Source organism: Notamacropus eugenii, chromosome 1 (genome assembly GCF_028372415.1).
Source record: "Notamacropus eugenii isolate mMacEug1 chromosome 1, mMacEug1.pri_v2, whole genome shotgun sequence".
NCBI lineage: Eukaryota > Metazoa > Chordata > Mammalia > Diprotodontia > Macropodidae > Notamacropus > Notamacropus eugenii.
In genome coordinates, this window is record NC_092872.1 from 535,295,058 (window position 1) to 535,320,460 (window position 25,403).

The 25,403-nt window shown below is 33.1% G+C and overlaps 1 protein-coding gene across 8 annotated transcripts in view; it reads left to right on the top strand.

The window, feature by feature from the left end:
- Nucleotides 1-25,403, top strand: part of BIRC6 (baculoviral IAP repeat containing 6) — a 302,402-nt gene that overhangs the window by 142,302 nt on the left and 134,697 nt on the right. For all 8 annotated transcript variants that reach the window (XR_011972445.1, XR_011972446.1, XM_072634130.1 and 5 more), the window contains 13 exons: nucleotides 4,156-4,272; nucleotides 4,732-4,886; nucleotides 5,646-5,772; nucleotides 8,909-9,019; nucleotides 9,987-10,120; nucleotides 13,112-13,239; nucleotides 14,563-15,125; nucleotides 19,886-20,061; nucleotides 20,883-20,979; nucleotides 21,137-21,331; nucleotides 22,791-22,991; nucleotides 24,583-24,862; nucleotides 25,066-25,322. Coding sequence is in view for 6 of the 8 variants with exons in the window: in XM_072634130.1 (XP_072490231.1) it covers nucleotides 4,156-4,272; nucleotides 4,732-4,886; nucleotides 5,646-5,772; nucleotides 8,909-9,019; nucleotides 9,987-10,120; nucleotides 13,112-13,239; nucleotides 14,563-15,125; nucleotides 19,886-20,061; nucleotides 20,883-20,979; nucleotides 21,137-21,331; nucleotides 22,791-22,991; nucleotides 24,583-24,862; nucleotides 25,066-25,322 (2,541 nt within the window). In the remaining 2 variants the exon portion in view is untranslated. The remainder of the gene's footprint in view (nucleotides 1-4,155; nucleotides 4,273-4,731; nucleotides 4,887-5,645; nucleotides 5,773-8,908; nucleotides 9,020-9,986; nucleotides 10,121-13,111; nucleotides 13,240-14,562; nucleotides 15,126-19,885; nucleotides 20,062-20,882; nucleotides 20,980-21,136; nucleotides 21,332-22,790; nucleotides 22,992-24,582; nucleotides 24,863-25,065; nucleotides 25,323-25,403) is intronic.

The following is a 25,403-nucleotide window of genomic DNA, read 5'->3' on the forward strand; positions in this document are numbered from 1 at the left end:
TGACCAAGAAGTCAATACAGGTTATCACTGCAGGGGCAAAGCCATTCCCAAACCTCTCCACCCCCTTCTGGGACATTCCCACAGACAAACACTCGGGAGCCTAAGCTATGCCTGCCTGTGTCCTTCCCAGCCCTAACTAGCCTGACCAACTTCCAGCAAGCCCCTCCCATCACATGTGACTTAGGCTTCCTTGTGATCTAAATGGGTTACATGCACCTATTAATGAATGGGAAAGATTTTCCCATTTACATTACCATTACTATCAGTAATTTTAAAGATATTATGTATTTTGATTTATATTTTTTTAATAAGAACAATTTTATTTGAATATACATAAAGTCCAAAGAATATTCTCTGACCATTCTACCACCATGTTCACTCATAGAGAACAAGGGTTTTTTTTCAGTGTTTGGCTTTTAAAATTCTTTCATAACCTGTTTCCTTCTTAACCTTTCAGATTGTCTTACACTTTACTCCTCTTCCTTTTCTGTTAGACCTTGTAGATATTTTATTTTTCAATTCTGAGCATCTTCTTTTGACTGTTTCCCATGGCTAAAATTTTCTACCTCTTCATTTCTGCCTTTTATCTTCCTTGGTTTCTTTCAGGTCCTATCCATATTCTTCCTAGCTTGTCTTATACTTAGTAGCTGGTGACCGTAGGCAGTGTACCTAAAACTTTATTTGCCTCAGTGTCTTCAGTTATAAAATAAAGATATTTCTAGCACTTACCTTCCAGGGTTGTTGTCAGGACCAAATGAGGCAGTGTTTGCAAAGCACAGTGCCTGGCACAAGGAAAGTACTATAGAAAGCCTTATTTCTCATATGCCCAATCAAAATCTCACCTTCTGTAAAAAGTTTTCCCCAGTTCCTCTTAATGCTTTGCCTTCCATCTGCCTATTATTTTCAGTTTACCCTTTATTATATCTTGTGTGTATGTATATACTTCCCAGATTGTCTCCTCATTTAGCAGAACTTCTTGAGAGCAGGCAATGTTTGGGGGCTTTTTTGGCCTTTATTTCTTCATCCAGCAATTAATAAAGCCACTGGCACATAGTGGACACTTAAAAATGTTTCTTGACTTGACCAGTAATAGTATAGGAATAATTAATAATATAATTATGATTTTAATAGTTTATTAATGTTAATAATTTTACATATTTTAAGGCAACAGGTTTATGTGTTATAAATTAGTACCACTATTATCCATCATTCCTAAGGTAGATTTTTTTTTTGCCTTCTAATGTTGTCTTTTTGTACTTAGTTATTATTTTGATTATGTTTAGTATATCTTATCTCTTGAAAATTATTTTCTTTTTTCCTTAACAGTGGGTGTGAGTGAGGGGAGGGAGAAGAATATTTGAAACTCAAAATTTAAAAAAAGAATGCTAACAATAAATAATAAGATTTTTTTAAAAGATTCGAATTTTCTCATTTCTTTTAATTTTACAAATCACTTCTTAATTGTTATTTACATTTACTTACACTTTGTTAGACATGTTATATTTTAGTCATTTGTACAGACTATTTAAAATATTTTTTTCCTTTATAGGAAAAAATTTGTCACTGTATGTGATATGCATATTTTGCTTCTTTGAATAATTCTAAAGATGTTTTTTTTGAGAAATTGTTTTTCCTTTCCTTTGACCATATGAAGATTATGATTTGTTAACATTTTCCATACTTAAACTTGCCTGCTATAATTTTACTCTTTGATTATTTAAAGTTTTGATTCTTTTGAGATTGTGGTGTACTGCATTAACAGCCCGTATGAATCCTTGATATAATAGAGGTATTAAGAAACTGAGCTTTTCCTCACTTAATAGTTTAGATTTACAGTGAGATTTCCCAAATGTCATCCACTTTAGTATTTTCCACCTATTTAGGTTATATCTCTGTTGATTATCCTTCTGTGTTGTGCTAGCTCAGTTGACCACCTGTCACATGCTTATTACCTTTTGCGTTTTTGCCACAGGGCTTCCAAAGTAAACTTCATGAACCATGCCTGACCTTGTTAATCTCATATTTAAAAGAGCTGTCTAACGGCTCCCTCTTTCTTCTTGAGTATAATACAAATAGCTTTTGTATTTAAATTCCTTAGTAAGTTGTCTCCCACCTGCCTTTCAAGGCTTGTTAAATATCACTTTCCTTTAGATACTCTAAGGTTCACCATATTGACCTAATTTGGTTTTCTGTACGTAATATTTCATAACCATCTAACACCATTTGTGTTGACCAGAGCTGGAATGCATTCCCTCTTAACTTTGTTCCTAAGGATTCTTGAATTTTTTTTTATAAGCTCAGCTCAAGTACTTCCTCCTACAAAATCCATTTTCTTATTCATTCAGGTGCTTATTTCCCTTCTCCCTTTGTTGAACTTAGACATGTGCACATTTCCCATTATATAGTGTGAGCCTCTTGAAATAATGATTTATTTCCTCTTTATTCCCAATGCCTACGACACACGGCATGCTTAATTCATTTTGAATTTATTGTTTTGCATTTTTTTGTTTTGTTTTGTTTTTCCTACAGGAGTTGGTAAGCCAATTTCAGTTTCACTTAAATTGTTTTTCATTAAGGAGGCTTAAAACAGTCAGGACAAGTTGATCCAAAAATAGATTATTAGGACAACTTCATAATATAGAGAGCGAATTCTTCTATTTGTCTTGAAGGACATTAGCACTTGTGACATGGGGAAAAAATACTTAAATGAATGTGGCTCAATCAATGTAATATTTGTAAGACATTGAGTGAGGTACTGGCATACTATCAGAAAAATCAGTCACTTGCTTTTCACAAGATGCCCGTAAGTCTATTTGGGGAGACACTGTGTATTTAAAGTACATACAAAATATGCATGTCATTTAAATGTTGATCCTCAGAGGACTCTCCCGTGTATATTCTCTGCATCTACCAAGTCTTTTGTTCTCAATAAAGAGAAAAGCATCCCCGAACACTTTGTCTGCTATAATAATATATACATTTCTTCATTTTCTCTAATTTATTCCTTCATTTATCAAGTAGTTACTGTGTGCCAAGTACTGTGTTAAACACTAGACAAAACCATCCCTGTGCAGCAGATTGCTTTCTTAAGGGGGAGAAATCGTTTAGATAATAGCTCACATTTATATAGTACCTCCAGTGTGTCATGCACTGTGCAAAATACTTTGCAAGTGCTATCTCATTTGATCCTTACTTTGACCTTGCAAGGTAGTTGTTATTATTGTTTCCTTTTCACAGATGAGGAAACTGGGACAGAGAGTCAATGACTTGCCTAGAGTTGCACTAATAAGTGTTTGAGGCCAGAATTGAAATAGATCTTCCTAATTGCATGCCAAGTGCAGTGGAGCAGCATAGGCAATTTCTGTAATAAGATCTGTGCAGAGAAGATTAAGGATACAAAGTAGATATGAAATGGAACAGGGCTTTGGAAGATTCTACAGTAAGCAATTTTCATCAACACATCCTCCACTTTGTATCCATTTACAGATGCCCATGCCAGCATAAGCTCTAATCTCATTACTATGCTTGACACCAGCTCCCTTAGTCCCTTCTCCCCTTTGAATGAAAGGCTAGAGTATAGCTGACCAAATTCCTCCCAGTGCTTTCCTTTAGAGCTTCTACTGCTTTTCCTGATTTCAACTCCATGGAACAAAATGCCCTTTGATAGACCCTGGGTTATTGTACCCCCAGTCCTATGCCCTCCGCTGTACTTTCCTTCCTCCTTGAGGGTAGGGTTTGTCTTTCTTGTTTCCTCAGTCGGGGACTTTTACTAGGCACTTGGTAATATTTATTGAAGTGAAGAAAACCAATGAGGAAGTGTAAGTGACATGTCTGATGAAATTGAGTAAAGTAGATGAATGGAAAATGGATTAGAAAAAAAATACTTCTCTGTTAGAATTACAGAACATTAAATACATTTCAGGGCAGAACATGGAGATAAATTTATCATCTGAGGAAGAACTCAATTTTATGTGGAGGTAAATTATGAATACAGTGGAATGTTTCCAGTTTCATCCCATGGGCAGTGAAACTTTTAATCTAAAAATTATGTGTAGTGTATCTTTTATCATCATATATGTTGTAGTATTTAATTCATTTTTGCTGTTTATTTCTCTTTTCTTAAATTTTGATTCTTTTCTCCTTTGATTTTTGTAGCTCTAGATGCCCGTCTAGAGGTTGGACTTGAACAGCAAGCAGAGCTCATGTTGAAAATGATGTCTACTTTGGAAGCGGATTCCATTTTGCAGGCATTAACAAACACATCTCCAACATGTAACCAAAACTATTTTATACTATGATTTTAAAATCTTGACTAGGTTTGCTGCCTTTAAATCTTTGCAAACCAATTGTCTTTCATTTTATTTAGTTAAATATATATTCTCTCTGTGTATTACTTTCCAAAGCACAAATTTAATACTTTATTTTGCCATACCTTCAGGAAATGCTCATTGAATGTTGATGGTATGAATAAGATGTTTATAACCTTTTTTTTTAAAATTGTTTATGCTTTATCTTGTGCACTGGAATTGTATATGGGAAGGGATTTGAAGAGTGGTTAGTTCAGCTACTTTCCTTCAGTCAGATAAATACATTAATCTGTGTCTCACTGCAACCTTTCTACGTAGTTTTTATGCCACTGTCTTTTAATGTGTGTGTATAAATCTAAGAGAATCATCTTGAACTCAAATTTATTTCCTTTTGAAATAATGGAAGTATTGGTTTAATTTTTAGTTTCCCAGTCTCCCACTGGAACAGATGATTCATTATTAAGGGGGTTCCCAGCAGCCAACCCAACCAACCATCTGATAATACAATTGTCCTCCATCCCCATGCTGAGTGCTTGCTTCAACAAACTTTTTTCCATGCTTCAAGTTCATCATGTTCAGGTATAGCACTGAGAACACATGAAATTGTAATTTTTTGCTTTATACATTCATATAGAAAAAGTAATTTTGTGTGAAAGTAGAGATTTGATGTTAGAGTGTTGGAGAGAAAAGTCTGTAGGAGAAGTATTTGTCATTTTATTAACTGTATCAAAAGTCAAGACACCAGGCATTATTTTTATGTAATAACTATGCATACACGGCTATGGGGATAGGTGGATAAAATGCTGGACGTGGAGTCAGGAACAGTCATCATCATAAGTTCAAATCTGGCCTCAGACATTTACTACCTGTGTTACCTTGGAAAGGTCACATAACCCTGTTGCCTCAGTTCCTTATCTTTAAATGAGTTGGGAGAAGGAAATAGCAAACCACTCCAGTGTCTCTGCCAAGAAAACCTCAAATGGGGCCATGAACATTTGAACTCACCTGAAAACTACTTACCAACAACTTAACGCATGTAGTTATATAAGTGGGGATATTTATAGGGTTTTTTCTAGTATAGTTTTAGCACTAAGATTATTCTTTTTTGTTTATGCTACTGTATAGCATTAGGACCAGATTTTTAAAACATTTCTGTACTTATTTCATGGAAATTTTAATAAATTATAAGTAATTAATACAGGAAACAAGATGACAGGAGCAAATGTTAAGCTGGAATATAATTATTTACATGATCTCTAAGTATGTTTCAGTTTCAAAAAATTGTACTGTTGTCTGTACCAACCTTTTTAAGCTTCATTTTTAATATTTACTTTTTAGTTGGAGTCCCTTTTACAATTATGGCTTACATTAAGTCTAAACTCTAATTCCTCTGGGAACAAGGAACATGGAGCTGACATTTTCTTATATAATGCTAACCGGACACCTGTCATATCTTTGAATCAAGGTAAAAGAACTATCAAGACTAAAGTAGCACCTTACGCAAATAAAGGGTTTCCCAAAAGTCTTATTGAAATTTTAGGCTTTAACTTCAAAAGTACAAATGTCACAAGTACATGTACAAATACTACAACTTGCCAAAGAAAAAATTTAAAGACTGTCCAAATTTCTAACATATTAATGTTTATTTTTAAAATTCAACATAGCCATCATCTCTAGTTGATTTTTGAACTTTGTAACAACTTTTATTAGCTGTTCTTCCTAGCCTTAAGATCTTACAAAGAATGAATTTTCAGTGTATAAATAGCCGTTTTAATGTGACCCCACAAGAAATAGCCTAATGTAAATAGATCAGATAACTGCGTTAGTACACAAGGGGACCTCTTTAGCTAATCCACTGTTGAGAGAAAGTTTTAATCCAGAAATGATCACATGTGCAATACATAGCAACAGAATGCCCCTTGTTAAATAAAAATATTATTATTTACAAACTGAGTAAGTATTAAAGAAATGTAAATATCAAGTTTGTTGTATTTATACTACCAGAGTTTTTAAAACTTAAAACTACACTAACTTTTGGGGCATCTTGTGTAACTGCTGTGTTGCAACCAACTTGAAATAAGGGAATGTTCTTTTTCATCTTTGCATCCCCATTATATAGCACAGTGTTTTGCATAAAGTTGGTGCTTAAAAATATGTTTGTGTTTTTGTTGCTTTATTTTTACGTTGATGATTTGAGATTTCATGTCATCTCATAGTATATTATGATGAGTACTAAGCAAGATGAATTAGGATTTTAAAATAAAAAAGGAAATTTGATAGTCTGAGACACCATGGCTTTACAAGGGTATGAAGTAGTACAAGGAAACATGAGATAGATTAAATCTTATGGGAAGGTATTGCAGGGAAAATTTCGTATACATAGATATAGGGATTTAAAAAAAAATTTTTTTAAATTAAATTTTATTTATTTTCAGTGTTCTACAGTCACTACCATATAACTTAGATTTTTTTTCCCCACCTCTCCCCTCCCTCCCTGAGATGGCATACAATTTTATATATGTTCTGTACATACATTTCTGTTAAATACATTTTCACTGTAGTCATGCTGTGCAGAGGAATTAAAATGAATGGGAAAATCATATAACAAACCAAAATATAATACACATGCACGCACACACACATGCACACATGCACATGGATCTGCTACATTCTGTGATTAAATTCTGTAGCTTTTTCTCTGGATGTGGAAGGCATTTTGCCTTAAAAGATCATTGGGACTTTTTTTAAGTCCTTGCATTTTAATGATGTTCCAAGTTTACCAGAAGAAACTCTCACACACTGTGGTTGCTGCGGTGCGCAAAGTTCTTCTGGTTCTGTTCCTTTCACTCAGCATCAGATCATATAAGTCTTTCCAGGCCTCTCTGAAGTCTTCCTGTTCATCATTTCTTATAGTACAGTAGTATTCCATCACATTCATATGCCACAGTTTATTCAGTCTTTCCCCTGGGCATTCTCTTGATTTCCAGTTTTTGGCCACCACAAAGAGTACTGCTATAAATACTTTTGTACATGTGGGACTCTTTACCATTTTTATGATCTCTTGGGGATACAGTCCTAGAAGCAATATTGCTGGGTCAAAGGGTATGTATATTTTTATAGCCCTTTGGGCATAGTTCCAAATTGCTCTCCAGAATGGTTGGATCAGCTCAAACCTCCATCAACAGTGAATTAGCATCCCAGCTCTCCCACATCCTCTCTAACATTTATCCTCTTCCTATTTTGTCATGTTAGCCAATCTGATAGGTGTGATGTGATACCTCAGAGTTGTTTCGATTTGCATCTCTAATCAGTAGAGATTTAGAGCATTTTTTCATATGACTATAGATATCTTTATAGATATCCTCTGAAAACTGCCTGTTCATATCCTTCAACCATTTATCAATTGGGGAACGACTTGTATTTTTATACATTTGACTCAGTTCTCTATATATTCTAGAAATGAGGACTTTATCACAGACACTAGCTGCAAAAATTCTTTCCCAGTTTTCTGCATCCCTCCTAATCTTGGTTGCATTGGGTTTGATTGTGCAAAAACTTTTCAGTTTAATGTGATCAAAATTATCCATCTTGCACTTCATAATGCTTTCTATCTTTTCTTTAGTCAAAAATTCTTCCTTTCTCCATATATCTGATAAATACACTATTCTTTGCTCCTCCAATTTGTCCATAGTATCAATCTTTATCCCTAGATCGTGTACCTATTTGGACTTGATTCTTATGTACAATGTCAAGCATTGGTCTATGCCTAGTTTCTGCCACTCTGTTATCCAGTTTTCCCAGAAATTTTTGTCAAACAGTGAGTTCTTATCCCAGAAGCTGGGGTCCTTGGGTTTATCAAACAGTAGAATGCTATATTCAATGACTGCTGTATCTTGAGTGCATAGCCTTTTTCCACTTGTCTACCCTTCTATTTCTTAGCCAGTACCAAGTCGTTTTGATAATTGCTGCTTTATAATACAATTTGAGATCTGGTAGTGCTAAGCTACCTTCCCTAAAATTTCTTTTCATTAGTCCCTTTGATATTCTGGATCTTTTGTTCTTCCAGATGAATTTTGATATTATTTTATCCAGCTCTAGAAAATAATTATCTGATAGTTTAATTGGTATGGCATATATACAGAGATTTTGAGAGAGTAATTATGTGTAAATTCAGGAAACAACAGTGAGTACTCTCAGAAAGGAACATGGAGCATTTCAGTAAGGATCATCTTAGTCAACTAGAAAAATGATTATGTTCTGTTGGCACCTGAGGGCTGAATAAAGAAAAATGGTTTATATGTTGTAAAGAGCCAAGTTTATGTTTTAGATGAGAATTTCCTCATACTTTGAGCTATGCAAAAGTCCTGGTTTGAATTGAGGGTCACTGAGGACCTTCTGTCAATGAAGTTCTTTTATTCTCTGACTTTTACTCATAGAGTTGCATTTATATAGTAAGCTTATTCTCTTCTTATTGATATAGTAACTTGAAGACTCATGTGTTCTATATTCTTATAGATGCCACTTTTGAAAGACTTGAAAATTATGTGAGATTGTTTTTCTAAAAAATAGTCTTATCTGTTCTCCAACTTTTTTCTCTACAGCATCAATAACTAGTTTCTTAACAGTATTGGCATGGTATCCCAATACTTCACTCAGGACATGGTGTCTAGTGCTTCATAGCCTAACTCTCATGACAAACATGCAGCTTAACTGTAAGTTAACCTGAAGTTTTATTTCTTTGTAACTCTGAAATATACTTTTGGTATTTTGAGTAAAAAAATATTGAAGTTTTCATGGAATGTGATATTGAGTTGTTAAGATAAATTTGGTATAAAATTCCATTATGGATTTGAGACTTACTAGCGTGTGTCAAAATTTCAAATTTTTAAATTCTCAGGTCTTGCATTAGTAGTGATTATTTGATAATTGAATGTTAGAGATCTGTAATGAATATGAAAAATACGTGACCTGAAATAAAAATAAAGTTTTTTTTTAGTCTCGACACTTTTTCTCTTAATTACAAAGTTAGTTAAGATTAGTCAAGTCATTAGGGTAGATTTTTTTTGTTTAACCACTTGCATTTTTTTTCCATCTTAAGGCTAATCTTAAGGCTCTCAAGTATACATATCACTAAACTAGTGTAGAGAGGATGAATTTATAAAAATTAGTAGATTGAAGGAAATCTCTATAACATCACCAGCTTGTATTGCATTAAGTTTGTAAAACTGGTTAATTACTTGTATGGGTATAAATTAGTAAAATTATAAAAATTAATAATTAAAAATGGAATTTTGTAGCTCACAAAGACAGTGAACATTGATTACATAGTGACTATCTGTTTTGTATGTGACCATTTCTATTTTCTTGGGTAATAAATGTTCATAGATTTTATATTGGATTTTGTTTCTTACCAACACATGAAAATCACTTTAAAAGTGCTTTGTGAAAGAGAGACATTGAGACTTTGGGTATGATCTATGATTAAGGTTGGCAAAGTAAACAGAAGAGAAGGGCAAATAAAACATCCTATAGAAGTGTAGTTAATGTGCATCTATACATTTTGTACAGAAAATACAAATGAAAAGTGACATCTTTATAATTTAATTGCTTCTAAAGTATTTTCAACATTTTGTTAATAGTGTAACTGATTTTTGTCTTCTGTATGTTTTTGTTTTGTAGCTGCTCCGAGCAATGCCATTGGAACTCAGGAAAGCACTGCTCATCTACTGGTCTCAGATCCTAATCTTATTCATGTCTTAGTAAAATTTCTTTCAGGAACTAGTCCTCATGGAACAAATCAACACAGTCCACAGGTAATAGAGCTTTTTCACTGTCAATAATTCATCTGAGTTCCAAACAGGTTTCTCGGACATTCTTCAACTAAACCATTATTTAAAGATGACTTTTGTTTGCAAAGCATTGGATTAGTCATTAGTGATAATGCCATGACATGCCACTTGCCCTTAATTTTATGCAGATTTTATTAAATCTATTTATAGTAATTAAACAATAGTTATATCACATCATTTTCTTTTAATCATATGTCCAATAAGATGTACTAAGACCCTAACAAAAGTATGAAGTGTATTGCAAAATTCCAAGAAAGTGACATTCTAATTACTAGAATGAAAAATGTAGTAATAAGACATAAATATTAATTGAAGTATCCTTATGTTTGTAAAATAATTAATAACTGCCATAAAACTAGTCTAAAATATTTCACTACATAATTAGATTATCCTTACCTATTCCATACTTCATTAATATAAAATCACTTTCTCCTTTCTAAAAATTGTACTGTTATTCTTTTCGTCAATGTGCTTTTTATAGGTTGCCTTCTTGGTATTATGAAATAACATCAAGAAAAATAGAAGATTTAATGGAAAGTGAAGGAAGTAGTTTGGAATAAGGCATTTTGAGATTTTTCACAGTTTGCTGTATTATCTGTAGTATATAAAAATAAATTTGCATTTTCTCCCATTTAGACCCATTAATATTTCTTGTTAAGTGATTAGGGCAAGAAAACATTGGTTGTTTTGGCTCTGAATACTCCTGTAAACATTGTTTTCAGTCTTACTAAAAGTATTAGAATGAATACTGTCTTTTAAGTTTATATTCTCTTGCAAATTCAAGTTTTCTTTATTGCATTAGTTTATTTGTTTGGTATGATAAACCTTTAATATTTGCATTTTTCACCTGCATTAAATGATTTAACTTATAGGAAATTACCGTGGTAAATTCACATTTATCTTTGTATGTGTACATGTATGTAAGTAAATAAATAAATACTTTGCCAGACTTAATTATCATTAAAACAGAAAAGGGAATTAATATAAGGAAACACAAAACCATGTCAACTGTATTTTATGTTTATACTCCTTTTATTTCGTTATAAAAATACGTATTTTAGTTTTGCCATTTGTTTCAACTATAATAATTAATTAATTTGAAATGACAAGTATATGAAATATGTTGCTCAAAACATCTTAGGGTATTTTTTTTTTTTTAATGAACCACAAGAGGTCTGAGAGGGGAAAGAAAAGTTTTAGTACTGTGCTGAGTAGACTAGGTAATTAAATTAGGGATTTGTGAAAGAATTGCCTTGCAGCAGTGCGGGTCCCAATTGAGGCATAGAGAATTAGATCTAGATTCAGAAAGACCTGAGTTCAAATGTTACCTCAGATAATTTAATAGTTGTATAACCCTAGGTGAATTACTTTACCACTCTCTATGTCAGTTTCCTCATCTATAAAATGGGGATAATAATAGCACCTACCTTGCATGAGGATTAAATGATATAATTATTGTAAAGTGCTTTCTAAACTTTAAAGCCTTTTTGATGAAGATGATCATCACATCTATGAAAGCATCTTTGGGATCTTCATGTTTTCATGGTTGTTTTGAACTAAAAAAAACTTTTAAAACTTTTTTTAATCTTAGTTTTTAAAGATTTCTCGTGGGCCTTAGCCCAGTTCATTTAGTTTTTGACCTAATGAGGACTAAGGAAAACAATTTGGATTAATTACCTCAGAAAATTATTCATCTCTTCTGTTTCATCATCACTTGCACAGTCATATTCTTCATATAAACTTTAGTGTGCTGGTTGTGTTTTTTTTTTTTAAATCTTACACAGCATTCAGTATTATATTACAATGCTTTTCCATTCACATTATTTTCATTCTTTATGAGTATTGTTATCCTTATTTTGTTTAGTTCACTCTGTATCACTTAAAGCATATTCCAATATTAGACCACATTGTTCATTTCCTTGTCTCTTACAGCATAGTTTTATTCTGTTATATTTGTGGACTGCAGTTCTTTTAACCATTCCGCTACGGTTGTACACCCACATGGCAACAATTTTTAATGAATATTTGGATGTATATGAGATTGTCCTTAATATCACTGACCTTATAATGCTATATATTACACCAAACAATAAATTGTCAGGTCAAAAAGTCATGAGCATTTCAATGTTGTTTTTATTTTTAATCAGGATTTGTTCTTGATTTCCAGACTGTACCACTTTTTTAACTGTAACAATAATATATTAGCATAGTACTTCTCCCAACTCCTTGGCCTTGTTTTCCCTAAAAATCCATAATAATGCGGTTAACACTTATTCAATGAACAGGCCTCTTTAAGAAGTGAATCTAGGGATGGCCTGTTTAGTTAGAAAAACAGAAAAAAAAATCAAGTTGGGAGGGAAGACTCTCAAGATTGCTGTTCCAAAGAGGAATGGTTGTCGTTGACGTTCACTCTACGCCATTAAGTGGAGTTTGGGCAGGGACCTGTTGTGGTCAAATCTATGATCTTCAGAGTGACCTAGGTTTAAGGTTTTGTGAAAGAATAAATAAAGAAAGGAATGAAGGAAGGAAGAAAGAAAGAAAAGAAAATGGTTTTTCTTTTAGGTTACTTCTACTTTCACAAAAAGAATTCACATTAAACCCCTTTTACTTTTCGTTAGGTGAACTAAAACTGAGTTGTATTAACTAATAAAACCATGAAGAGACAGTTTAAGTAAGTAATAGAATATCTATTGTGAAGTTAAGGATTAATTGACCCAATCAACAGTATGATATATTGAGTACTTGTTATGTACTTGACAATATGCTAGACTTTGAGTGGTGCAAGAAGTTGAACCATTTAAATCACTTATATTTAAGCTTGTTAAGAATATATAAACATTATGCTGTAAAGTAATTTAATGATGCTATTGTTCCCATATGGTAAAAGTGTCTATGTAACAAGTAAATCTATCTCAGCCCTCAATATAAATATTATTTTGAATAATTTTCTTTCAGGTTGGACCAACAGCTACCCAAGCTATGCAAGAATTTCTTACAAGGTTACAAGTGCACCTTTCTTCAACATGTCCTCAGATATTCAGTGAATTTTTGCTAAAGCTAGTTCATATACTGTCAACAGAGAGGTAAAGCATGAACTTTTTAAAAATAATTTTGCTAGTTAATGACATTTTTCCTTGAAATTGGTCATATGTGATTCTTCATATCATACACAATTATAGCTAAGAATTATACAAAATTTAAACTTATCACATTTTAAATCTGTACTGGGAGACAAAGAGTTTTGGAATTTAAATGAATCTTAGAGATAATTTATTCCAGCTTCCTTCATTTTTCTTGACAAAATTTTGGTCCAGGGTTTAGACTAAAAGGAGGTAACTAATTTTTCAGTATAATAAAAGGTACCCCTGAGATTTCAGTTCACTCACAGTCATTGTAAATCTCATAGTTATTGAAGTTTTTCATGTTCCATATATGTAATATGTGTTTGATAACTACTGTTCGGTTTAATTTATTTTGACTATATCATGTATTAAGCGCAGTATGTCGGCTCTTATGTTGCAAAGAGGTTTCCAATAAAATGTTAATCTGCCGTCCCTGTCCAAAAGGATCTTATGTTTCATTTGACAAAAAATGTATTCTTTTCTCACTATTTCTGGTGAAGGCTTTCCAGTCCATCTTGTGAACATCAACTGAAAGAACTATACATGGAGAGCAAAATGCTTTAGCTTTTTTTTAGCTTCCCTGGAAGGCTATTGTTTCAAAGATGGACTGGAGAAGACTCTTCTTGATTGAGCCTAGCAGGCAGACCAAGGAACAATATTTAAAATTGCCAAGAAGCAAATAGTGGCTTGATGTCAAGGGTAAAAAAATTACTGTAAATAAGAGCTATCTAAAGGGAAAATGGACTGATTTGGAATAGTCCATCCATCTTTCACCCTGTGCTTTCCATGCAAAGGCTTTATGAATGCATGTTATTTTTTATGTAGAGGAGGTGTACCTACATATTGGACTAGTTAGCCACTGAGTTCTCTTTCCATTTTAACAATTCTTTGATTCTGATACTGAAAGTTAAATTTTAAAGACATGTAAGAAGCTGGAGTATAGTTTTCATTTTAGGCTAATCTTGGTGCTTTTCCCTCCTTATACAATTGCCTTTCCCAAGGCTTTCTTTTCCATCTCCTTGTCTTGTGCTAATTATAAAGTAAAATCTTTCTTCTAGGTTGGCTAAAATATAATTTTAAAATGAAAGGAGGAAATGGAAAAGAGAACTCTGTAATGAATTTAAAAGTTCTAGCCTACAATTTAATTCAAATGCCAAGTAAAAAAAAAATTTGCTTGAAATAATATTTTGCTTTCTTATGCTCATTTCATAAGCTATTTTTAACTTGTCTCTTTAGAAATGATTGACCAGTGTCCATGTTCAAATCACTTCTCTGTTTTTGCAGGGGTGCTTTTCAGACAGGCCAAGGACCTCTGGATGCTCAAGTGAAGCTCTTAGAGTTCACACTGGAGCAAAATTTTGAAGTAGTTTCCGTCAGCATTATTTCTGCTGTTATTGAATCCATTACATTTCTTGTGCATCATTATATCACTTGCTCTGACAAAGTGGTGTCTCGCAGTGGATCAGACAGTTCAGTAGGTGCTCGTGCATGTTTTGGGGGACTTTTTGCCAACATAATTCGTCCAGGTGATGCCAAAGCAGTATGTGGAGAAATGACAAGGGATCAGCTTATGTTTGATTTATTAAAACTGGTCAATATTCTGGTGCAGTTACCCCTTTCAACTAACAGAGAATACAGTGCTCGAGCTCCAGTGGCTACCAGTACTACAGACAGTGTTTCAGATGAAGAAAAAGTCTCAGGAGGCAAGGATGGCAACGGAAGCAGTTCCAGTACCCAAAGTTCTACTGCCTATGTGGCTGACTTAGTTTTGGCCAATCAACAAATTATGAGCCAGATTTTGTCTGCTTTGGGCCAGTGTAATAGCAGTGCAATGGCAATGATAATTGGTATGTATTTTTGTTGTTGGTCTTTATTTTTTGGCCATTCTTTTTAGTAGTAAAATTAGAAGCAAGTTCTTTAGACTATAGAAAATGTTTCACTTTTTTAAGTATATGATTGTTGTCAGAAATGGTGTTTTTTAAAGAGTAAAACTGATTGTAAATTATTCATTATTAAGGATTATTAGTAAAAATTTTGAGAATTATTATTCTTTTACATTTAAAAAAGTTCCTTTAAAAATGGGCTTAGGTGTTGTGTCTTGGTGGACAAAATTTTTATCTCATTGCTTTCCACAGTAAATTTAAATAAGCATTGACAGTAGGTTACTGAAAAACATAAGTCTTGTATCAAACTATTATTGTCTAGAAGCTCTTCATATTTGCCTTTTCTGAGTTAAAGATAGTTAATTTATGGGACACAACTATTCCTTTACTGGCAACCTAGTATCCATATATATGCTATTTACAAAGTTAATGTCTGCTATTTCACATAAAATTTTCTTCTGGTTATCTGTGTATTTTATTAGTATAAAAAGTCAAAATTCCAGCTTTGTTATTATTTGATATCTAAGATTTAAAAAAAGAATTAAACCAGGTTTACTAACAAAAGTTTCTTTATGAATCCAGATATGCCCTATTACTAGGATTATCATAGTTTTCTAAATAATATTTAAGCTGAAATGTTGTCCATTAAAATGAAAGTCATGTTCTGATCCTGTTCTCATGTGCTATCACACATTGCTGAGCATTTGAGAGGAAAAAGAATGATTTCATGGCTTTTCTATGATTATACATGTATACACACACATGTTCTTTGGTATACCACTTTTATTTCTTTCATATAGGTAGGGCTTCTTTTGTTATACTCCTTTTTTATGCTATAAGTGACTCTGTAGTTTAATCTTTTTTTGCTTATATAATTCTCATGACAAAAAAAATCAATATCCATATTCAAAGAACTAATGAATGCACATTGATAACAAACTACTCTTAGTGTTATGTTCTTAGTTCTATGTATGCAGTACCCTACACTTAATAACCAATAAATACTTGCTGCCTTCAGGAGTGATATCACTCAATTACATGTTCCTCCTAAGTCTAAATAAAATAATTTCCCCCCTCCAGTATTGTTTTTAGTTTTTTATGAAATAATGTTACTCATAATCTTTTTCATCTTTAGTTACTCTAATGTTTTGCAAATGAGCTCATATTATAAACCCATGTTGCTCATGCCGGCAAAGAAAAGCTCAAGTGATTGCCAGCTGAAGCAATTTCTGAGGTTTTTTCTGTTGTAGAAAGTCCCTCCACAAATGAAAAGCTGTAACGCATCTCTTCACCAGAGAAACTCTATTAAGTTGACTGAAGCTAATAGAGATTACATGACTTTCTCAGAGTTCCACAGACTAAGAAGTGCCAGAAGGAGAATTTAAACCCAGTCCCAACATTTTCTGCTATATTCTGTTTATAGTGATTTCTGTTCAGAGGAGTGGAGAAGAAAATTCAATGAGATCCAATTTCTTTACTTTATTCAGTTACAGTTTTTCACAATCAAGTTTGCTTTAACATATTCAGTTAGAGCTCTTGCAGTTATGTGCAGTGTTTCTTTTCATTATCCACTTGACTTTTTTCTTAACGGTTTAAGTACACAGAGATCATTCCGAATTGGTTTCTTCATTGTTAATAAGTTACTTTTCTGTAATAAGGTGCAGACCATTTTATTATTGTGTTGGAATTATAGAGACAAAATTTCATCAGTTTTGAATAGTGTTTTCATTTATAGTCCTTTCTGTTCTTTTAGTCAAAAACAATTTTTTCGCCATCTGAAGAGACAGATAAACGCGCGCGCGCACACACACACACAAACTTATAGAGAAGACAAAAATATCTCATTAAGTATCCCAAAATGAGATGATTCCCCCCTCCTCCCCAAATCATACCCCTTTGTCTTGTGAAGATTGTTTGGCAGCTATATGTGAAATGGATTGAGAGGAGAATAAATGCAGGAAAACCACCTTAGAAGGTAGCACAGTTACACCTGGAATAGAGTCTAAAGTAGAATAATGGCAATGAGAATGGAGAAAAAAGGGTACAGATGTTGAGAGAATATATCAATAAAATTTATAAGAATCACTAAGATAAGCCTTGCCATTGTGAGAGTGAGGAAAATGGTAGAATCAAAGATCCCTGGAAAGGAATAACATCCTTTCTACCTTTCCTTCCCAAACTGAAATATGATGTTTGGAAGAGTGCTAGATTTAGGGAGAAAAGATGATAAGTTCTGTTTTGGACATATTGAATATACAAGGTGTTGATAGGTAGAATTATCCTTTGGCTTGTTGGTTTTGTGGAACTGATTTTTAGAGAGAGGATAGGACTATAAAGAGAGAAGTATTTAGAATCATCTACATAAAGGTAAATGAGAGGAAGTCACCTATGGAGTGAGTATAGAGAAATAGGCAGTTGCTCAAAACAGTACCTTGAGGTAAACCTATTTTTAGGAGACAGGAGATGGAATATGATCCAGCAAAGTGTATTGAAAGGAATTATCAGGTAAGAGAAGAACTGAGACTTTAAAATCTTTAACGATAGATTACTATTTTGCTCTGTTGATTCCCATATGTATTAAGAAATTTAAACGTTTTAGTGAGTTTGGTGGATGTATGTATATATTGCTATGTCCATGGCTCTCTAGGGAACCACCATTTACTACTAACACTGTTATTTTCAAATGGTGGTAATAGAATCCCTAGTAGCTTATATTACCTATTTTTCTCTTAAACATTTTCTTAAATCTGGAGTGTTCCTCCCTCAAAGAGTATCAAATCTCTTACGAACCTTTTCTTTATTGCTGTCATGTTATTTCCCTCCCTATGTTCTTCACATCAAGACATTTTATTTTGGTTTCCTTCTTGGGGCATATCATAGAATCAGAGATTTAGAAGTGACCAGAAAGGTTTATGCAATTCAACCTCTATTTGACTAGAAATCCTCTGTACAACATCATGCATTATTCATCTAGCTTCCATTTAACGATCTTCAATAACTAGAAAATGACTAACCCCAAGAAACCTAGTTTCACTTTTGGACAACTATTATTATCAAGAATTTTTCTTATTTTTACCTTATAATTTGCTTCCCTATAACTGTTATCCAGTGCTTCCATCTTGCCTTTAGGGACAAGATCAGGTAGCATCCCTTTCCTCCAACAGCTTTCACATACTTATAAGCCACCATTCCTCAGAAGCTTTATGTAGGCTAAACAATTCCCAATGCTTATGTTTATATATCTGGTTTAACAACCCTGTTTTTAAAAAATTTTTATTTATGGTTATATAATACTACAGTGTAGAGCTGGTAGAAACCTTGGAGCTCATCTAGTCCTATTGCTTCATTTTATGAGTGAGAAAACTGAGACCAGTGACTTGCATAGGCTAAAAAAAGAAGCAGTGATAGAACTAGGTTTCTGACTTTTAAGTTCTGTGATCTTTCCACTACACTGAATTCTCAGGATATGTTCCTGCTGGTCACTGTTCTTCCTAAAATGTGGCACATAGAAATGAAGATAATAATCAAGAGTGATGTGTAATTGTTATTTTTCTTATTCTGGCTAGCATGCCTCTGTATTACACAACATTGAATCTTAACTTCTTTGGTTGCTGTTATGTGTTAGATTTGTATTGAACTTTCAGACAAAACCACAGATCTTTTTCACCTTAATTTTTGTCAAACTACATCTTACTCATCACATACTTGTGCTTAATTATTAGTTTTGTCCCATCATTTATCAGGATCCAGTTTTTTTGGCCATTGTTCTGTTACATTTCAAATGTAGTCTATTATTTCTTTATTCAAGCATTGATAAAATTGATAAGCATTGTGTGGACAAATCTCAGGAGCACTTCACTAATAAAACTTAATTCTAGGTTGAAGTAATAATTGGTAAAATAATAATGTGATGATAGTATAATAGCATTTATATAGCATGTTTAAATTTACAAAGTACTTTACAGTATTTTCTCAGTTTATTTTTACAACAGCCCTGGGAGGTAGGTGATATTCTTATTTTGCAGATGAGTTAACTTAGACAGGCAGATTAAGTTCAAGGTTACATAGCTAGTTGGATTTCTACTCAGGCTTTGCTAATGCAGGTTGGGTGTTCTCTTTATTGTGAGCAAAATGTAAGTGTTTATGGGTTAGATAAATGTTGGTAAGCCTTATCGTGTGCATAAATGGCCCTGTGTATGACCCTCTGTAGGGAATCAACATCCATTATGACATTGCTATTCGGTCTGGTTATCTCACCAGTTCCATATTTTCCTATTTTGTAATCTATACTACATCTTTGTCCAGAAGATTTCATGGAAATGTTTACTATTAAAATCTACCTTATACCCTCAGTAGTTTTTTCCAACCAGTAGAAGAACTCCGTCCTCCTTAATTAACTGGAATGTTGAATTGCATTCCTTAGACCATTTACCTTTTCTAACCAGGGATCTAGACGTATTTGTAGGATATATAATTGTCTCATGCAAAAGTTACTGCAACACAGTAGTTTTACTTTGACAAATAGTTTTACAGTGTTTCTTCTTGGAATTTTTGTGATAAACTTATTATCTAGGTTTTTATTTGATATAGGAAAACACTATTTGTCAGGGCTACTTAGAAAATTCACATTATGTTTTAATATAATATTTGTTCTTTGTCTCTCAAGATGGTTATCTTTTTGATCTAAGCTGTGGTTTTTTGTTTTGTTTGTTTTTTGGTACTAGGTGCAAGTGGCTTACACCTCACCAAACATGAAAACTTTCATGGTGGATTAGATGCAATATCAGTTGGGGATGGATTATTCACCATACTCACTACTCTGAGCAAAAAAGCTACTACAGTACAGGTCATGTTGCAACCAATTCTGACATATATGGCCTGTGGCTATATGGGGAGACAAGTAAGTCATTCTCAAGTCATTGCAGTAATGTGCTTGGCTGTTGTTAAGTATCACATTGCTATAATGATAGGGAAATATTTTGTAATATTATAGGTAGGTTCTGATTTGGAGTTAAGTATGAATGAGTTTTAAAATTTTATATGACTAAGTCCTCTTTAATTGATTTCAGAATGTGTTGCAAATCAAAATGATAAATATTAAATCTTTGTTCACAATCCATGATGAGGATTTTTAAAATTTTTAAAAAGGTGTAACCATTCTGATACCTTTTAAATTCTAAAGTAAATTTAAAACTTTCTCAAACAACTTTAAAGTATCATTTATTACTGTTTTATGTATCTTTTTTATTGCGCTATTGTATGTTCTTTTGGCTTTGTGTGTTTAAGCTAAATTTACCTTCAGAAACAAGTAATTCTTATATTTTTGAGTTTCATTTGAACTTAGAGTGATTATTTTACCAAATAGTATACATAGTAGAAATAACACTTTTAAAATGGAAATTCCAAAAGACATTTAAACAAGCTTTATCTGGATCTTTGCAAAATGATTTTACCGTTATAAAAGTCTTGACTCAAGATGGGAGGGGAGGGGAGAGATTTACTCTGGAAATTAATTAATGTACACACAGTTTTTGCATTCCTTTTTTATGTGCACTGGTATTATTGAAACACATTAACTTGGAAAACAGTGAAACAATGTTGTTTTTGAAAAATAATGAGATATACTAAATTTGTATATTGTATAATTGTCCTAATATAGCTTGTTGACATAATTTTCTGTTTTATACTTTGTAATTATAAAGTTCTTTATATTTCTTTCAGGGCTCTCTTGCTACTTGCCAGTTATCTGAACCTCTGTTGTGGTTCATTTTGAGAGTCTTGGATACCAGTGAAGCATTAAAAGCATTTCATGATATGGGTAAGAGAAAAATCTCTCCTGTTGTTAAGAACTATTTAAGTGATTTTTAGGAGATTTACTCATGAGATTTTTATTTTTGTCAGATGTAATCATGAATGTTAATTTTTAACATCTGGTAAGTTATGTTTGAATCATCAGATATCTTTTTTGAATCTAGGAGGTGTTCAGCTTATTTGCAACAACATGGTCACCAGTACCAGAGCTATTGTAAATACTGCAAGAAGCATGGTGTCAACGATTATGAAATTTCTGGACTCTGGGCCTAGTAAGGCTTCCGACAGTAGTTTGAAAGCAAGAGTACTAGCTTCTGAACCTGACAATGCAGAAGGAATCCACAACTTTGCACCTTTGGGTAGGAGAGTCTGTACTTTCCATAGCTTTCTATATTTGTGTACAAGTGCTGAGTTTATATTGTATACTTTAGTAATCATTGCTCTAAATGCCTATGTGACGTTAATGTCCCCTGTTTCTCTTGGGTCAAAGATCCACTTTTATTACAAGTGATTAACAGTAAAACTTGAAATGAAATAGTATAAGGTTCAACAAGTGGAACCACAGTTGATAAATATTAGCGATATTCTAATTTGTTAACTCTAGTGTGTTGGAAAGTGCACTGGCCTAAGAGTAAGGAGACTTGAACTGTAGTGCTACCTCTAATGCTAGCACTAATGACCTTGCATAAATTACTTAATTCTTTTATTATTTCTGGATCTATAAAATGAAGTGAGTGTTTGATTAGATGACCTTTAAACTTCTTTTTCATTCTATATTATCTTTCTCTTTATCTCTTAATTTTCCATAGAACTAGCTTTCTGACACTTAAATGATTTATTGTTAGCATTTTTCCACATTTTAGTAGCTTATTTAATTATAAAAAGGTAGTTTAAAGTGGTTGAACACAGTTAACTCTTGCAGTAAATAATTTAATTTTTAACTTTTTGGCACAAAGCATTAGACTTCATTGTGTATCCAAAATTCTGTTTTTAACACTAATAATTTTATGTCATAGACTGATCTGACTGTGAATTTGATAATCTTTGGATTAAATGTTCAAATTTGATTCAGGAAGACCTGAGTTCAAAATTAGACCTTACATATACTTATATGTGTGAACCTGGATGGGTCACTTAGTCACTGTACACCTGAGCATCTTTATATATAAAATAAGGAACTCAGTTCCTGGGATTGTTGTGAGCATCAATTGATAAACATGAATTATATATTTAGCATGTGCTTTGTATTGTGCTAAATAGTTGAGATACAAAGAAAGCTGTTCACAGTCTAGTGGGAAAGATAGTATGCAAGCAGTTGTACAAACAAGGAAGATTTGGAAATAATTGACCAAAGGATTGTACTGGAATTAAGGGGACGGGGAATGCTTAAGGTAGAAGGTAGGATTTTGTCTGGGACTTGAAGAAAGGAAGGAAAGCCATGAAGTGGAGATGAGGGAGAGTGTCCCAGGCTTGAGGACACAGTCATTTAGATGAATTGTCTTGATTGAGGATCACAAACAAGGTCCGTGTCACTAGATGATACAATATATGGTGGGTAGATAGATAGGAAGAGGGAGTGCCAGATATGAGACTGGAAATATTGGTGAGGGGAATCAAATTAAGTAATAGAGAAAAATGCTTTGTAAACCTTAGAAGTGCTGTACAGATGCTCTTATTAAATGATAGTCTTTATATAGTAGTCAGTATTGGACAGTCTCAAGTATAATAATGTGATGAAATGCTATTTATAATTCATATATTTTAATGATTCATAATAGAATTTATGATTTCACTTTTTACAAAAAATTTCTTTTCAAGGGACTATTACATCTAGTAGCCCTACTGCTCAGCCTGCAGAAGTATTGCTTCAGGCTACTCCACCTCATAGAAGAGCTCGCTCTGCTGCATGGTCTTACATATTTTTGCCAGAGGAGGCCTGGTGTGACCTGACCATCCATCTTCCAGCTGCTGTCCTTATAAAAGAGATACACATCCAACCCCACCTTGCATCTCTTGCAAGTGAGCAGATTGGGGAAGTGGAGGGGGATACATATCTTGCTTAAGAAAAATATTTTATAATAGCCCATATCACTAAAATAGTCAAGTACAAATTTTGGCTGGCAGTTATGACTGCCAAATGACTTAATGTATTAGGAGAAAGGTTTGGTTCTTAGTACTGGAATTAAAAAGATAAAATGAAAATCATACCTTTGTTTGATTCATTTCCAAAACTGTGTCCATGTTCCTAAGTAGTGTTAAATCCCTTTTACAGACAGAAAAAATTAGTGTTCAATTCATTAAATGTTAAGTATCTAGTAGATATAGATCACTTTAATGTGATATAAGTAATCTACTTTAGATACTTAATAATGTGTGACCCTATGAAAGTCATTTATTTCTCTCATTCTCTGTTTCTTCTTCTGTAAAATGAGGATACTGATAGCACTTGCTTCACAGGGTTATTGTGAGGATCTGTTGCATTTGTCCTTCATTCTCGAAGAGGACCATGATATCAAGATGATGACATGACTTGCAGTTGACTTTGATATGAGTGATGGAGGGCTGTGCAAGGTCACCAGCCTCACTTTCTTCTCCTGAGCCATCTGGGTCCAGTGGCCTGATATTCATCAGGATGGCTGGAGATGGCCCAGGATGCAGTGGGAGACCTTGGTCCTTTTAGGCTAAGGTCTTATAGCATTCTCACTTGGAGTGAGATACACCCATTCAATGAATAGGCTTCTTTAAGTAGTTGCTCAAGTTGCCCTTTAATAAAAGAAAAAATCAGACTGGGAAGAGAAGACCCTCTGGGTTCCTAGGTAAAAGAGAAACAATTACTATTTAGTATTTACTGAGATAACATATTTAATATGCTTTACTAACCTTAAAAGGCTATAGAAAATAATAGCCATCTAGCTAAATAATAATTATTATTATATAAATTATAGTTAAAATAGTAGGCATTATTTTGTATGTTTTATATATTTATATGTCTATGTATTTGTATATAGCAATATTTTAACACTGTTTCTAACTTGGCTGCTTTTTACAGTTTTTAAGGTAATGTCAGTGGAAAAAAAACTTTTAACTTCACTCAGAAATGAGCTTTACTTTTCCCTGGAGATTATTAGTCTATATATTGGATGCTTTGCTTTTAGAAGAGAATGAAAGTAAGAATTGAACAGTAATCACGTGTGACTACTATCTTTGAAACTAGGTTTTAGCTTTGTCAAATTCAATACATAGAGTAATTAAATTCCTTATGAAATATAGTTTGCATTGCTAAGTGCATTAATAAATATATTCTTTGTCAATTCCCCTGAAGTCTCTTGTAGCATGTTGGAGGATAAAATAAACATAGATTGGCAACAGTTAAAATCAGAATATTCTTTAAAGTGAATATGTAGAATTCTTAATTATGAGTTGTATCATGTCTTAGATCACAATAGAGACATCTGTGAAGCCATATTGGATATCAGTGGCAAAATGTGAATTGAAATAGCAAATTTGCTTTATACATAGAAATCAAGATAATTAAAAATGGGTGGTTCTGTTATAGTATAAAATAGTAACTTTTCAATAATTGTTGGCATGTTATTTTCTTTAATTATAGCTTGCCCTTCTTCAGTGTCTGTTGAAGTGAGTGCAGATGGGGTTAATATGCTACCTTTGTCCTCCCCGGTGGTTACCAGTGGTCTCACGTACATAAAAATCCAGCTTGTTAAGCCAGAAGTAGCTTCTGCTGTTTGTCTTAGACTACATCGTCCACGAGATGCCAGCACCTTGGGTCTTTCTCAGATTAAATTACTAGGCCTCACAGCATTTGGAAATACTTCATCAGCAACAGTTAACAATCCTTTTCTTCCATCTGAAGATCAGGTGTCCAAAACAAGGTATTTTTCAGCACAATTTGAAGTAAGACTTTAATCTGATTTTGCACCTACTTATTAAATGATACACAGAAATGAGTTTACATGAATTTTAGTGGAATTTTTTCTTAATTCTGTGTTTATAAACCTTGTGTATTATCACTGAAACTACGTGAGATAAATTTTTAGTATTTGTCATTCTAGCAGTTTTGTGTTTTTTGTTTCAGTATTGGTTGGTTACGGTTATTACATCACTGCCTTACTCACATAAGTGATCTGGAAGGAATGATGGCAAGTGCAGCTGCACCCACTGCTAATCTTCTCCAGACATGTGCGGCCTTACTAATGTCACCATATTGTGGTATGCATTCACCTAACATCGAAGCTGTGCTTGTTAAAATAGGCCTGCAGTCCACTAAAATTGGATTAAAGCTGATAGATATCCTCCTAAGAAATTGTGCAGCATCAGGCAGTGACCCTACAGGTGAGTATTTTGCTTGATCCATTTTTTTCTTATGATAAATTGAAAATGATATATCACTGACCTCTTTCCTAATTCTCAACT